This window comes from Vigna unguiculata, chromosome 9, assembly GCF_004118075.2.
Source record: "Vigna unguiculata cultivar IT97K-499-35 chromosome 9, ASM411807v1, whole genome shotgun sequence".
NCBI lineage: Eukaryota > Viridiplantae > Streptophyta > Magnoliopsida > Fabales > Fabaceae > Vigna > Vigna unguiculata.
In genome coordinates, this window is record NC_040287.1 from 25,318,102 (window position 1) to 25,334,191 (window position 16,090).

Below are 16,090 nucleotides of genomic sequence, written 5' to 3' on the forward strand. Positions count from 1 at the left end.
AAAAATGCTTAATAAGTTTTTTTGTTTCGGTATTGAGAAATTTATTTAATGTGATCTCTCAAATTTTTTTTTACCTTAATTCAATTTTTATTATTTTATTTAAAAAGAGTCAATGTTCTTTTAGATGAATTGGTGTTGACACCATTTAAAAATGTGACCATGTGTGAATGATTCTCTAACCCTTACCATCTTCGTTTCTACTCTGAAGGTGACCCTCTAGATACGAGAATAGAATTATAAAGGATTGGAGAAGAATATAATCATAAAGGATTGGAGAAACCCAGAGCCACTTATATGTAATTTGCTTTCAACGGAACATACCACATTAACTTGTTTTTAAAAAGGAGGACTGAATTGAGGTAAAAAATTGAAGATTTTTTAGTGTGTTACAAAAATAGACTAGACTTTACATGTATAGACACATAGATTGCTCAAGATTTTTATACTCTAATAACCCAATAAAAGGTGCGTACTTAAATATGGTATTCTCTATTCTTTCCAGTATTAATGGTATTTACCCAAAAATTATTGATGGTAACATGGCATATATTTGGAGTACAAATGATAATGATGCAATTGGTCCCCTGTGGAGTGAATACATTGTGTTTTGTCATCTTTAAAATCATTGGACATAGCAACAAATTTTGTTCAGAAATTCTTTTAGAAAAGGCTACGAGTAAGATGATAAAAAGGACATAACTTTGAAGAGAGAACAATACTTCACAGTTTACATCCTCCTCCAATTAAATCAGATAAAAAAAGATGTAAGGGAGAGAGAAGGGAGAGTAAGATTAACAACAGTATTTATACCAGTTTTTCTGCATCTATATTTAGTCCTTGACACATAACCCAGTGCTCTAAGAAATAAACAAGATTAAGTGAATGTTTTGGCAAAAAAATCAAACCAAAAGGGTAAGTGAAAACAATTTTAATGCTTTTGTAGTTGTAGGCTCATAGTAGTTGTTGTTATCCATTGCATCCAAAACAGAAAGACGAATATTAAGTACAACATCAGAACCATACTCATGTCAATTAACTTGAATTGACTATTGAAAGGGCAAGAGTTATGAAAAGATAACCAGAAAAAGTTGTGCTGATATAGTTTTAATATATACATTTCTCGTATTGAAGAAGGTATATTACAAACAAAAGTAACTACTCCAGGAGATATAATACAAAAATGGAAGGAACATAGGAAAAAGAAAAGAGAGAAAATGTTTTGTACTTTACATGGTTTAGGTTTAAAATGCTCTAATTGTATTAGGTGCAGGTGATATAGAACAATGGCTAAAATCGATATAATCATCACCATTAGGTGTTTCCGTTCCTGGATATACTTGGCCAATGTATTGTTGCACCACCAAAACTGAAGCAGTGGCTGCAAAATCAGAAGATGCTAGCAAATCTCCAATGGCTCCCATTTCAGGACATTCACTCCAATCAGTGAGTCCTGCAGTGAGAGGTGATATCATCCCTTGACCTCTCCCAACAACGAAAAGATCATGAGCATCATCCATGCTTCTTATTGCAGCCACTGTGTCTTCCCCATTTTTAACTACCTTCTCAACATAATCAACTGAATCACCACTCCCACATCTCATCCTAAATTCTTGTATAAGTTTTTCATCAAGTTGCTTTTGTATATCCCTATCTGTTTGCACTGTCAGCAGCACCCTTGGTCCATCCATGTTTTTGCTGTCTTGTTGTGGGCACGATGGCTCTGCCTGTTCACCTGGGATAAAACGCATTATGGTGAGGCTAATCCCAGGATGTTCCACCATTCTCCATCCATAGCACAATGCCTCTCTATCATCTGGCCCTCCGAAGAACAACACTGCTACGTTATGAGACACTTGGTTTCCAGCCAAACGGTTAGAGCCACTTAAGCCTCTATCTACTAGAATTCCTACCGAGCATGGTGCGTTTGCTAGCACGTTCTGGTTGATGGCTCTATAAGCCATGTTTGTAGCTTCCATGCCGCCATCAACTGTTTGTTGTTTATGAAAAGGAACAATGATGAGGGACACACGTTTGTCTGCTGCCAAATTGCATATGTCTTCATGCATGGTGGAATAGGGAGAGATCGCTGTCAAGGGCTGCACTGCGATGAATGAAGCATGCTGCTCGTAGTTTTCAAAGGCTTTGATTATGTGGTCGGATTGAGCTTCGGTTCTGTTAAGGGCAGGGAGGTCTGGTTTTGCTGTGTTGTGAACAATGAGCATGGCTGATGTGCGACCACTGAGTTCCACCAGATGGAGCACATAGGCACATATTGGGGAGTTCTTTGATGGGTTTGAGGCTTCAAGAAGGTTGATCATTGTTGGAACGTTTCGAGGGGTGTGCACACACACTAGGAGTCTGAACTCAGTATCTAATTTTGATATCTCAACTGTTCTTCTTTTGTAATATATGCTGCTCCTTGAGGGTCTATAAATGACTGATATGGCAGGTACTACAATGGCAGTCATTATGACTGTTATAACGACCATCACTGCAAATGATTCTTCATCAAAAACCTGCACACAGTTGTAAGTGATCAACATCCCTTATCAAGAGAGGAATTTAAGAGAACCAACAAAGCGTTCAATGTTTTTATGCGTTCAGGATGTTAAATATGTTTAAGTTATCATTTTAGTGTGAGTACCTTCTGGTCCTTCCCAACATTAAGCACCACCATTTCAACGAGACCTTTTGTGTTCATGAGTAAACCCAGGGCAGCTCCTTCACGTATTGGCATTTGATAAAGCAGTGCAATCAAAAGGGTGCCAAGAATTTTGCCAATGCAGGCCAGAAAAATGACTAGAAGAAGAATCGCCCAGGTGTATGAGCCATTGATGAGTCCTAAGTTGGTTTTTAGCCCACTTATGGCAAAAAAGAGAGGTAGCAGAAGCCCGGAAACAAAGTCCTCCAGCTTTTCCACAAGAGTAAAACTGAGTGGTCCATTTGGGATTACCAAACCAAACACAAAAGCTCCAAAAACAGAATGAGTTCCAATTGCATCAGTGATGAAGCCTGAGACCATGACCCCAGCTAGAATAAGAGATATATAAAACTCACTGAAAGTTTCTCCTTCAGGGGTTTTCCTAATCAGCCATTCAACTGCTGGTCGAACAGCAAAAACACAAACGGCTACAAATGCAGCACCAGAGAGTAGGACCCAGAGAGAAGCCAAGGAAGTTGCATTATTCTCAGCTAGTGCAATGGCCAAAGCTAAGAGAATCCAAGCACACACATCATTGATGAGTGCAGCTGAAAGAGCAAGCTTCCCCAACTCTGTGTTAACGAGTTTAAGCTCAGCTAGAATCCTAGCAAGGACGGGAAATGCAGTGACAGAGAGAGCAACACCAAGGAATAGAATGTATGTGCCTTGGTTTATATGAGTATCGGTTTTTTTGGCCAAAAGGTAGGAGAATGCAACTCCAACGAGGAAAGGTAAAATCATGCCAACCATTGCCGAAGCCACAGCTTTTCTACCCACGCTTCGCATCACTGTTATGTCCATTTCCACCCCTACCAAGAACAGAAAATAGAGGAGACCAATATTTGCCATTGTTTCAATCACCATGACACTTCTTAGAGGAAAAACTGCATTGGCAAATGTTTCGTTTTGTCCAAGCACCGAAGGACCCAATATTACTCCACCCTGTACCCATGTAAAATGATAACATCTGTCAGTAAAGAACCAACCAGAGTGTGTTAATCTTCTAGCCCTTCTCACTCTTGGTTTTAAAAAAGGCTCTTCAAAACAATTTCAAGTTCTGAAAACGCTTTCCAAAACAAATATATTTTAAAAAGCATATCACAAACAGTTGGGAGATGTTTTCTCATTCTCTCACGCTTTTAGCCAAATAGTTTATGTCTGAAGTGACGCAACACATAGAAAGACAAGATTGCATGAATGAAATTTGTTCAGATAATGATGTTGAAGAAACAAACTCACCAAGACTTCAGCAATTACGCGTGGCTGGCGAAAAGGTTTGAGAATGAACACAAACAAGCGGGTGGCAATCACAACTAAAGTCAATTGCAAGATGAAAAGAGGGAGAGAATAATCCAAAGGGTTGTCTCCTTGCCACACCCCATTTGTTGTTATCATGGTAGGTGCATAACATACTATGTAGTCATCCGTTCTATTGGTTGCTTCTGCCATTTTTCTCGTGTTTATCTCCATTCTTGTTGCTACAACAACCTTCACTTCCTCTTACGTGCAACCCTTATAGATGATGACTCTTTCATGCGTCAAATATTCATCACCTTGATAAGGCACAATCATCTATGTGTTTGAAAATAGTTAGCTGATGAAGTTTGCATGCAAAAGAACGTGGTTGAAGTCGTGTTGCGTTGAGCAGATGAATTGACTAGAAAGTGCAAAAGGGTTACGTTGGAAAATAATGTAAGGAGGATAATTATGTTTTGGTTTGTTTGATGAAAAGGATAAGAGAAGAATTAAAGGCAGAGAGAAAAGAAGTGGGGTTCCTTTGGTTTTGGTGGCCGTCCACTTCAAGTGGGAGCTCTAGTTCAATTCTACGGTTTGTATTGTTTCCAAGGGAAGGTTTTCTATTTTAAGAAAGCTCATGATTCGATTTTACGTTACATTGGAAAAAAAAGTGCACCTATAGTGTTTTGACACCTAATCAATTTTTACAACCACCTTATACCTATTATTTTAACTTTCATTCTTTTTTTTTCATAAATTAATAATCATATTTATCTTCAAAGTTGGTGCTGGATTTTCAAAAGATCTGATTTCAAAGAGAATAAAGGGTTTGAGGATGAATTTGTGGAATGTGTGTATACTCCAACATTTATCACTTTAACCAAAAGTCATCATTGTTAGGTTAACAATTGTGAAGAAATATATACATGTATATATAGCCAGTATTTTAGTTGCATTATATTTCATATAATTGAAGTTTATAATAAATGAGTTATATTATATTTAAAAATCATAATATATAAATATCATTAAATATATGTTTATATTGAAAAATCACAAAGTTGTAATATGAATTTGTATTTATTGACAATTTCTTTAACAAAACTATTAAAGTTTGTTTTAAAGATATAAAAATAAAACACGGTACAAAAGATAAGAAAATAAAATATATAAGAAACTTGTAATCAATTTTACAACATAATTTGTAATATTTTTTTCGTAAATAAATTTAGATTATTTTTATTAATTAATGTGCTAATTAAATTACTAAATTTTCCTTTTCCATTTGTAAGTCTAAAATGGATTCTACGTGTAGCATTTTGAGTTTGAATGTCCTTTGAACACTGATGTTGAGTTAATCATGGTGTCTACAAAGACACTTCGCGACCCTTATGTCAGTAAATTTCAGATGTGTAAATGTAGTAATGAAGAGTCTTTTCTCTTGTGAACAATGCTTATTTATACTATTCACAGAAGGGATAATGTTGTGAAGCTTCCTTGCCGGAGGTATTTGCTTTTGTGAATAATGAGCGAAAATTGATCTTCACTTATATCTCCTCAAAATCTCCTTGACCAAAAATCTCTTTAAGAAAAAAATCCAGGTAAAAAAAAAAGGAACACACATTTTTTATACATTTAAGTTAAAATCATTATAAAAAATCATGTAAATTATAGTAGTTAATAAATGAAATTAAAATTTTGAAAAACTAATTTAAAATATTTGATTAAAATATTGAGTTTAAATTTTTAATTGTTTTAGGAGAAAGAATAAAAAAATTAATTTCTGAATTTTCTAATATAATTTTAAACTAAATTTCTTATTATTGATTTTTAAAAAACAAAAATATTATAGTAAAATGTATTTATGATTAACGATAATAATAACTGCGATGATAATAATGTTATGAAATTTTAAATTTATCTTTTATTTTTCATTATTTATTTTTACAAACAGTTATAATAATTATAAAAATTTTTATTTCAAATTATATTACAAAACTAAAATTTATTCACTCCTAAATTATTTTTTAATTTTTTTTAAGTAATTAAAATTTAATATCATCACTTTTTATCAATTTTTTAAAATTATTTTTTCTCTTACCTTAATTTTTTATGTTTAATTAAAAAAATCCTTTAAAAGATAAAATAAAAAATAAAAATACCCCTTGCAGATTTGTTTTCTTTAGAGAGTCAAATTTCAAATAAGTTTCTAACATCGAAAGTGTGACATCCCATTTAATAGTTTCTCACATTATCAAATAAAATATTATATCATGATCAAACATAGCAGATAGTAAAGATCACAGTTATATACACATAGTGTACAAGTCTGGTACAGTCATCCAAAATTTTTCCATAAGAAGAATTCTGGGGGTAAGAGTAGATACATAAAAGACCTAAACTACTCATCAAGTTAGGACTCCACAAAATCTGGTCCAAAACTACAACAATAGTGAGTGAGGGTCAATTCCTACTCTGAAGGGGGGCGTCATCATCTGGATTAGGCTCTGCTCACACCAACAATAGGCGATCATAGCAAAGGAGAACATACAAGGACAACAACAGAAACAAAAAGGGTAAGCTAACTGAAAAAGGAGAAAAAGAATAATGCAAAACATAATATATATCACTCATAACACACAATTCAATAATTTAAAATTTTAGACTCGATATCCGGATTGTGTAAGCGACGTTGGAGCTCAGCAGGAGCCATCCTGTAAGGTGCTATTGATAATGGCCCTGCTCCAGGCACCAGATCAATAGAGAACTCTATCTCCCTGGAAGGGGGCAAGTCGGGTACCTCATCAGGGAAAACATCGAAAAATTCCCTCACCACTGCCATCTAAAGGTGTCCATCTCCATTCTCAACAAACAGTTGAGTTAGAATCAAGAAACACCGAGATCCCTCTTTGATGGCTTGATCCACCTGTTGTGAGGACATCACCATAACTTCATCTCCTGAGCTGGGAAACAACACCCTCTTCTCATTGCAATCAATGAGAATGTGATTAGCAGATAGCCAATCCATTCCCAAGATCACATCCAAGCCCTCCAAAGGTAAACAGATAAGGTTTACATGGTATTTGCATCCCTCAACCTCGATCTGACATCTAGCACACAAGGTCGAGGTTCTGACCAACCCAAAAGTAGGCGTGGACACCACCAGGTCATACTGGAGTTCCCTCACCGGAAGACCCAACTCCAACACTATAGACTCCGACACGAAAGAGTGTGTCACTCCTGAATCGTATAGTACACATAAGCTCCTACCGGTAATCACACAAGATCCAATGATGAGGTTACCTGATTTGTTCGCCTCTGTGCCTGTCATGGCATATACTCGGCCAGCTGCCTAGGGCCTAGCACTTCCCCATGTATGTTGTGGATGCGACTGCGTTGGAGATCTTGGCACTACACTCCTGCCAGTGGGGCAATCTCTGAGGAAGTGACCCTCCTGGCCACATCTATAGCACGTCTGCCTACCACCAGTTGAGGACATGCACTCCTCATGTGGGGCCTTCCACACTGAAAACACCGAGGCCTGTGAGAGTGGTGCTGAGGGGACTGATGCTGATAAGACTGAGGCTGATGTGACTGTGGTGGAATCTCCTGGACCCCGGAGGCGGAGGTCTGGAGTAGGGCTTCCTCCTATCGTCTTGTCGGCTGGTGGACCCAGATGGTCCTCCCACCTTATGCTGAGAACGCTGTTGGGCTTCAACTTCCGTTTTTAGCTTCTCCATTACCCTTGCTTTCTCCACCAAAGCAGGGAACTCCTTTATAGAGAGCGGAGCCACCATGAGTTTAAGATCGCCTCTCAGTCCATTTTCAAACTTCCTACACTGTCAATCTTCAGCCATCCTCAAAGTGTGGAATCTGCCTAGGTGCTTGAACTTTTTAGCATACTCTGACACTGACATCTCTCCCTGCATCAGTTGCAAGAACTCTACTTCCTTGGCGTATCTCACACTGTTTGGGAAGTACTCAGCCTAAAACTTCTTCTTGAACAACTCCCAGGTGACAGTCTCCCTGCTGTCTTCTAGCATCATTTTCATGCTAGACCACCAATGGACAGCCTCTCCGGCTAGCAGATACTCAGAATATGCCAGCCTATTCTCTGTTGGGCACCTTTTGGCATCCTAGATCCGCTCCATATCTCGCATCCACTGATCTGCCTCATCTGGAGTGGTCTTGCCGTCGAAGCGGGGTGGATGATGCTGAAGAAAATCCTCCAAACTCCACTCTTGCACTCGTGGTGGTGGAGCTTGAGAAGATCCACCTGTAGATCGATTCTCCCCTAGCTGATGCAAGGCCTTCAGGTGCCTCTGTTGATTCGCCTCTGCTGCGAGCCTAGCAGACTCCATCTGCTGCAAGGCTAAGTTGTGTTGGTTCACCATGTTAGCATTCAGCTGCTGCATGACTGCCAACATCGCCTCAATTGTCCCCACCAAGTGAGAACTATCCGGGTTAGGAATAGGAGGAGGAGGAGGCCTATGTGCCATAGCTCTGACCACACAAAGAGAGAATCATCAGTCTATCTAACAAACACCACAATTGTACCAAATCACTATAAGAAACACACAACAGAAACTAGGCAAGCTCAAACCTACAGACCCTAAAGGAACTACTGCTCTAATACCAAAAATGTAACATCCCATTTAATAGTTTCTCACACTATCAAAGAAAACATTATATCATGATCAAACATAGCAGATAGTAAAAATCACAGTTATATACACATAGTGTACAAGTTTGGTACAGTTTTTTATTTTTATAATGGTTTGTAAAAAAATGAGGAATAAAAGTTTAAAATACTAATATCATTGTTATTATTATTGATCATAAATATTTTCTACTATAATAATTTTATTTTTGAAAAAAATTATAGTAACATATTTAAGTACAAAAAAAACCATAAATTTCTTTTTATTTTATTTTTTCCTATTAAAGTAATTGGAATTTAAACTCAATATTTTTAATTAATTATTTTAAATTACTTTTCATAATGTTTCAATAATGGAAATAAGGTTTCAATAAATCTATTCTGGAAATAATGTTTCAATATGGAGAAATAAGGTTCCAAATATATTTAAGGATTTTTTTCTTTAAAAGAAATTATTATTGAGAAAAAAATCACCACAATCTATGTGGGATTTTGTTTGTACCAATAACTCTAGCTTAAAGTTTTGCACAATTGATTGCAGATAAAACAAGATTCACTGTACGGCCTTGATTAGTATTTATAACGATATAAATATATATATATATATATATATATATATATATATATAAATAAATAAAGAGGATTCCTCCTTAGTAATATCAATTCTACCTTTTATAATATAATTATTTATTAAATTTTTTAAAATTAACATTTACTTTTCCTTATCTTTTATAAAATTATTTTTTTTTCTTCTTTTTTTTATTTATTAATAATTAATTTCTCTATTTATTTTACTTTATTTTATATATTAATTTAATAACATTACACTATTATCACCTACTAACATATTATCATTTATATTTGAAAAATAGTACACACATATCGCACCTGTATGTACACTAGTATAAACAATTCACTTTATGAAATCATTATGTATTTGTCGTTGGATTTTAAAAATTAAAATATTATATTAATAGAAAATATAAAAGTTATTACAAGAAAATTACAACTTTAAACTTTTTCTTCTCATATTCTCTAAAGAAAAATAAACTTTTTCACTCTAATTTAATTTATCTAAATGATGTCACTTTCACTATTTTTTTTTCTTTCCTGTTTTAGTGATGTATTACAAATTTAGATATATTTTTTTATTTCGTTAATTTTAGAGGCTATCGTGACACAATTCTTTTTTTCTAAAAGAAAGACATGTATAGTATTACATAAAACTAACGTCCAAAATTTATAACTAAATAATTTTTAAAAAGGCTTAAATACCTTTTTTATCCTCATTTTCATAATGTTTGTTGCGGATGTTCATCATTTTGACAGAATGTTTAAAATGGTCCTCATTTTTATCGAATGTTTAAAATGGTCATTATTTTCGTAATTCATATTTTATTTTGTCATTTTCTGTGACGCCATTTAAGTCCGTAATGGAACACTGTATAGGTGGCAGTGTTTGTATTACGTTGCATTAGGGTGTGTTACGTATACTGTACAGATGGTTCCGTTACTGATTTAAACGGCGTCACAGAAAATGACCAAATAATATACAAATGCGAAAATGAAGACCATTTTAAACATTCGATAAAAATGATGATCATTTTAAACATTCTGTCAAAATAAGGATCATTCGCAACAAACACTACGAAAATGAGGACGATAAAGGTATTTAAACCTTTTAAAAATTAATAAAAAGTTTTTGGTTGTGTTGATGCGGCTATAAATATGAAGATAAAAAGGTAAAAACACATTTTGTAGTTTTATGTCTTCACTTAGAGGTATTAATTATGTTAGTTATAATGTAAATTTATGTAAGAGTGCTTATTTTGTTGTGGCATAAAGTCAAATAGAGAATGAATGTAACTTTTATAGAATTGCTTTAAGGGAGATTTGATATCTTGTATAGCAGGTCAAACAGGAAACACAATTTTATTTTAACATTAAATATAAATACGTATATATATATATATATATATAATATTAAGTAAATTAATATCTCAAATTAGATGAATGGGGATAATCACAACTTTTAAATCTGAAATGATCTCATCAATTAAATTTAATTTGTAAATGTTGGTAATTTAATCTACAAGTTTATTATATATTTACATCTTTAAAAAAAAAATCTGCAATCATTTAAATTATAATATTTTTATTTTAGTTATATAAATCAATTTTAATATTATACGTATAACATAAAAATGAAAGAAAATCTGAAAATAGTCTAGTGGAAAATGAGGAGATGTAATTTATTAGAAGCAGTGTAATTTGTTTTAGCATATTGAAGCCTACACAGAAACATTTGGTGGATACTCTTGTGGTTGTTCTTTTACAATCTCCTTCAGCCACTGCTCCTGCTCACGGAGATTGGATGGAGGAACATCATAAACATCACGAAAAGCTTCTGCAAGTGGAGGCTTCTCTACACTCTCGGCAACTTGAATTGTATGCAGAAGCTGCAGTAGCAAAACTATCAGTTAGAACAACAATATCATAAATCAAATTCAAAACAGGAATTCAGCTTCAGCTGTGATCAGAAACCAAGTTATCATATTTCCCATGGTTCCAGGAATTGTGACCAATTAAGGAACATTATGTTTATGACCTGGTGTCTCAAATTGTTTATAAGCTCTGACTCTGCCCGATCATTCCACCAACCATTATTTTGAAGCCAGTTTCTAAGTCTAGCCACAGGATCCCGTGCCACTCTCCACCATTCAATCTCACTTGCTGGACGATACTTGGTGGAGTCATCTGAAGTGCTATGGTGTCCCACTCTGTACGTGAGAGCCTGAAAAAGGAATCAAATGCCTTAATATTGGACCACACTACCAAGTTTCTTTTAACCAACACAAAGATTTGGCTTAGAAGGTTATCAATTGTCACTTTACTTCTATTAGGATCGGTCTTTCTTCAGTAATTGACATTTTACGAGCAGCTTGAACAGCACTATAGATGGCCAGGGCATCATTGCCATCTACTCGGATGCTACGGACTCCGTATGATTGTCCTTTCACGACTACACCATCACCTATGCGTAAACAATAACAAACAATGCGCCTATAGATATTGCAAGACAACACTAAACCTGAGCAAAGGGAAGAAATTGCCATGGAGAGAAAGCAAAATTACTTCGAAACTGATCTGAAATGGGGGTACTAATAGCCCATCCATTGTTCCGGCATATAAAAATAACCGGGGCCTCCGTCACCGCTGCAAAATTTAAAGCAGCATGGAAATCTCCCTGTCCTTATACAACGCATAAGAATATGACAAGCAAAAGAAATATTATTAAGCTATCAAACATCCTTAGCTAATGCATCCATTTACAAGAATGCGATGACTGGAAAATAAATAAGATCAAATAAAAAATACGCACACTCACTCCAAAACTAGAAGATCAAATGAAAAACTGTATCCTAAGTCATAATATATTGTCTTGCGGAATGCGTTAAGAAAATTTAAGAATAGAGCTTATGTTCTTGATCTATGTTTGGTTGATATAATTCCCAACAAAATTTATTTTTCAATAAAGGGGAGAAATGGATCTTCTATTATGGTAAATTTACCTCACTAGATCCACCATCACCAAAGTAAGTTACAGCACATGCATCCTTTTTATCCATCTTTAAGGAATAAGCAGCTCCAACTGCATGAGAAATTTGTGTACTATAGACCGAGGTAAGTTTTTCATTCTGTAATTTTCGTACTCATGATGCAAGAGGCATACATAGAGAAATAAACATCAAAGCTTTTAATACTCACGCAATAGTTGATGCTATTGTAAAGTAATTGTGCTTGTTGGACCCATAATGTGCAGGCATCTGCCTTCCTTTCCCATTATCATATTTATTGGAAAATAACTGGTTTGCAAATTCTTGCAGAGTAAAACCACGCCATAACAACACTCCCGCTTCCCTATACTGCATGCAACCAAATTTTTCACTTTTTGGTAAATCATTTTCTAACTTAATCAAACCAACCAAAGGGCAAAAACTATGATAAAGTACGAGGAAAATCATTACATAGGATTCTGAATATAAATTCAACAGTTTAAAAAACTATTTTCTTTGTGGAACTTATTTGAAACCTGAGGGAAAACAACATCGTCCATGGCAAGAGCTGCAGCTGAAGCAATATTAATAGCCTCCTCTCCGATTGCCGTCACATAGAACGATATTCTACCTTGTCTTTGTGCTTCATAGAAGATAGTATCCATAGATCGGAGAGTAACCATGTCAGTGTACATCTTCACAGCAACTTCCTTGCTGACCTAATATTATTGATATCCATCAGTTTCATTTCCTGATACGTTCCCTCTGAACAAGCAAAAATTATGAAATGGTAGGTCGAGGATTTCAAAACCTGCACAAAATTTTGACCCACGAGCGGCTTCCCATTATCATCAAGGACACGGTAGCAGGGTATTCTCTCTTCAACTGATTCTGATATAAACTTCATTTCAGGGATGAATTCTACTCTTCCTCCAGGAAAATCAATGTCCTGCAATAAACGTTCATATACATAACTCAGTATGATGCTTCCTACAATTCAACAATGTACTGCATTGTAATTATAGGAGAAAAACCAATCAATTTTCATTAATGATATAATGGTATTTGATAATTTATATAATATCCAAAATGAAATTATTCTAACTTCTCGATTTTCATAAATATTCCCTCCTTTAGATAGCATCAGAATTTAACATTCTGAATAAAAAAATGCATGCTGCAATTGAATTTTGGATCATGAACGCTCAATCCATACACTATCATCACACTTTTAGACTACGAATCAAGTCATACTACAGGTATTTAGGATTACCAAGAAAAAGAATTTAGTCCTCCTTAATTTACATAATTAATAAAGAAGAATTCATTCTGCAATTAATACAGGAGAATTTAGATAATGAAGCTCAAATTCAAATTGCAGTTATATGTTGGATCCTCGAGGCTATAATATAACATACCATCTCAACATGTCTTTATGTCTTTTCGCTCTGATTAAAGAGTTTACACTGAAGTTCAACTGAACGTACGTACACACATACACTTCTTAATTCGTCATTATGAATAGAGAAGGTTTTAGATCATGAATAAAACTTCATACTCTAGTATAAGATCATCAAGGTGTCCCATCTCGATTTAGAACTATTAAACAAAAACTTTATCTAGCAGTCGATAAAGGGGGTCATGTAAGGTTACACCATCTTGAATTTACACTACAGATAAAGAATTCATGTAGCACTTCTATTTTGGGGCCATACCATCCCAATTCAGTTCAACTTTTGCATTATGAATAAAGAGTTACACTTCCTTCCTTGATTTAATTTTCCACCCTTTTCATCCAACCAAATGCAAAGCAGTAGCAGTTAAATCAAATCAAAACTATCAAATTACTAAACTTCTCGACAATTACTTTTTACTTTTTGCATCCATATTTTTTTTCCTGCATCTCCATTTTGAATGTTATAAAGGTCTAAAATATATATGCCTTAGATTTTTAGATTGTAGTATTCGAAAACATATTATGGATTACATAATTCTCCTTTTTATATGAAAATACATCTCAGATTGTGTAATGTAGAATGTATGTTGTACTACGTAATATAAAATATATTTGTGGGTTTCTGGATTTCGGATTACATAATTCAAAAATAATTTCTGAATTACTAAATATAAAACATATTTAGAATTTAGAATTGTATAATTTTTTGAAATGTATTTTCAAATTATATAATTTATAAATATATTTTAAATTGTATAATTCAAAGTACATCTTTTAATCTTAAAATGTATTATGAATTATACAAATAAATAATAAACTTTTTCAGTTCCAAATTGGACAATTAAGAATAAGTTCATTCTAATTATGCAATTTAAAAAATTTCAATCCATAGATAATATAAAATTTGTACACATTTATAAAAATACAAAAAAAAATATCTTTTATTTTATTTTATTTTCAAACGTTGTACTGAGCCCAAACCCAAATTCGTGCCAACAAAATCTTATATCATTATATAAAGATACATCATTTTGTAACTTTCTTTTCTCTCACCTTTTAATTGCACAAGATTTCCTTTTAATGAAAAAAAATAACATATTTATATTTAAAAAAATAAGTAAGTGACTTTCTTCTCTCTTTAAAATAACAGGTACATAATATTTAATCACTCATAAAATAATAAGATTATGAAAATTATAAAAAAATATAATTAATTTTATTACTACAAGCGAAAACATTCCTCGATATGGATTCATATTTTAATTATATTAAAAATATATAATTTTTAAAAAATATATAATTTTATGAATAATTAAGTGAAAAACATAATATATATATATATATATATATATATATATATATATATAATTTCATAGCAATAGTATTAAAAGGTTATGTAATTTATATTTTTTTTTTAAATTATTTAATTATTTAAGTTATCTAACTTCTTATTTATTAAATAAATAAATTATTTTTTTATTAATCTATATCATCGTGATTTTATAAAAGAGATGCATTTTTAATCACATTTAGTATCATATTTGTCTTTGACAATTTTATCCTTTAGTAAAAAGAATATATTTGTTTGGTTACTACCTCTTCCCAAATATAACTATCTAACTTTCTTACTAAATATAACTGTTTAATTTTTCCTTTTAAAATAACATAAACACATCCCATTAGTGAAAGATAAAATGTTTCAATTAAAAGATAATATTAGGGGGAATTATTAAATGTTGTATCTTTATGTAATACGATATATTAAGATATAAGATTAAAGGCTATAGTATGTTTTGAAAAAGTAGGAATGAAAGTTGCAAAGTTCATGAAAGTTGTAAAGTTCATTTTTGTAAGCTCAGATTAAACTCCTACTGTTTTGTTTTCTTATCTTCCATAAAAACAATAAGGTACTCCCCAAAAAGAGAAATTGAATCCAAAAGTGCATAAAAAAAGCCAATGAATGTTGAAAAGGTAAAAAAGCATGAAGGTAAAAGTACCTGGTCCTGAAGAGGATTCCCCATGGTAGTGGAGAAAAATCGATGCGAAGAGAGTGGTGAGAGTAATAAATGGCAATTCTTCGTGAGGTTCCTGAAATTAGGGTGGAGTTGATTGGAACAGCGTGGAGAATTTCGATGAAGCGAAACGGAGAAACTCTTCCTAGATTTGAAAAGGGAGAAGATTGTGACAAACTTCCTCATCGTGTGAAACCGTGAAACGCACAAACAAGACGTCGTTACGAAACTCAGCAAATGAATCTTTTTACTATTTATATAGTTACTATTTCATCTTGGTAACTGCATTTGTGCCTTTCGCACCCACGTTATGTCACATGTTGAATTCAATCTAAAATTGGTATTAAAACAAAATTTTATTTCACAATTCTCGAAATTAATTTTATATTACAGTTATTCTTCTCACAGTTGTATGATTTTTTTTTTTTATATATATCATCTATAGTGTATAGTGTGTTTGGACAAACA

General features: G+C 33.3%; 3 protein-coding genes across 3 annotated transcripts; all 3 read right to left on the bottom strand.

Annotated features, from left to right (window-relative positions):
- Nucleotides 1-1,174: 1,174 nt before the first annotated feature.
- LOC114195863 (cation/H(+) antiporter 15-like) lies at nt 1,175-3,643 on the bottom strand. Its single transcript, XM_028086282.1, has 2 exons — nt 2,645-3,643; nt 1,175-2,516 (listed from the first exon to the last, which is right to left on the bottom strand). The coding sequence occupies exons 1-2, from the start codon at nt 3,563-3,565 to the stop codon at nt 1,242-1,244; spliced, it is 2,196 nt and encodes a 731-aa protein (XP_027942083.1). The 5' UTR covers nt 3,566-3,643; the 3' UTR covers nt 1,175-1,241.
- Nucleotides 3,644-6,779: 3,136 nt separating this feature from the next.
- Nucleotides 6,780-7,268, bottom strand: LOC114163598. The gene has a single exon (XM_028047904.1). It carries the CDS (start codon nt 7,266-7,268, stop codon nt 6,780-6,782), a length of 489 nt encoding a protein of 162 aa, XP_027903705.1.
- Nucleotides 7,269-10,820: 3,552 nt separating this feature from the next.
- LOC114196341 (2-oxoisovalerate dehydrogenase subunit alpha 2, mitochondrial-like) lies at nt 10,821-15,866 on the bottom strand. Its single transcript, XM_028086953.1, has 9 exons — nt 15,608-15,866; nt 12,966-13,103; nt 12,691-12,873; nt 12,366-12,523; nt 12,170-12,269; nt 11,733-11,844; nt 11,492-11,631; nt 11,206-11,391; nt 10,821-11,056 (listed from the first exon to the last, which is right to left on the bottom strand). The coding sequence occupies exons 1-9, from the start codon at nt 15,806-15,808 to the stop codon at nt 10,889-10,891; spliced, it is 1,386 nt and encodes a 461-aa protein (XP_027942754.1). The 5' UTR covers nt 15,809-15,866; the 3' UTR covers nt 10,821-10,888.
- Between the last annotated feature and the right edge of the window lie 224 nt (nt 15,867-16,090).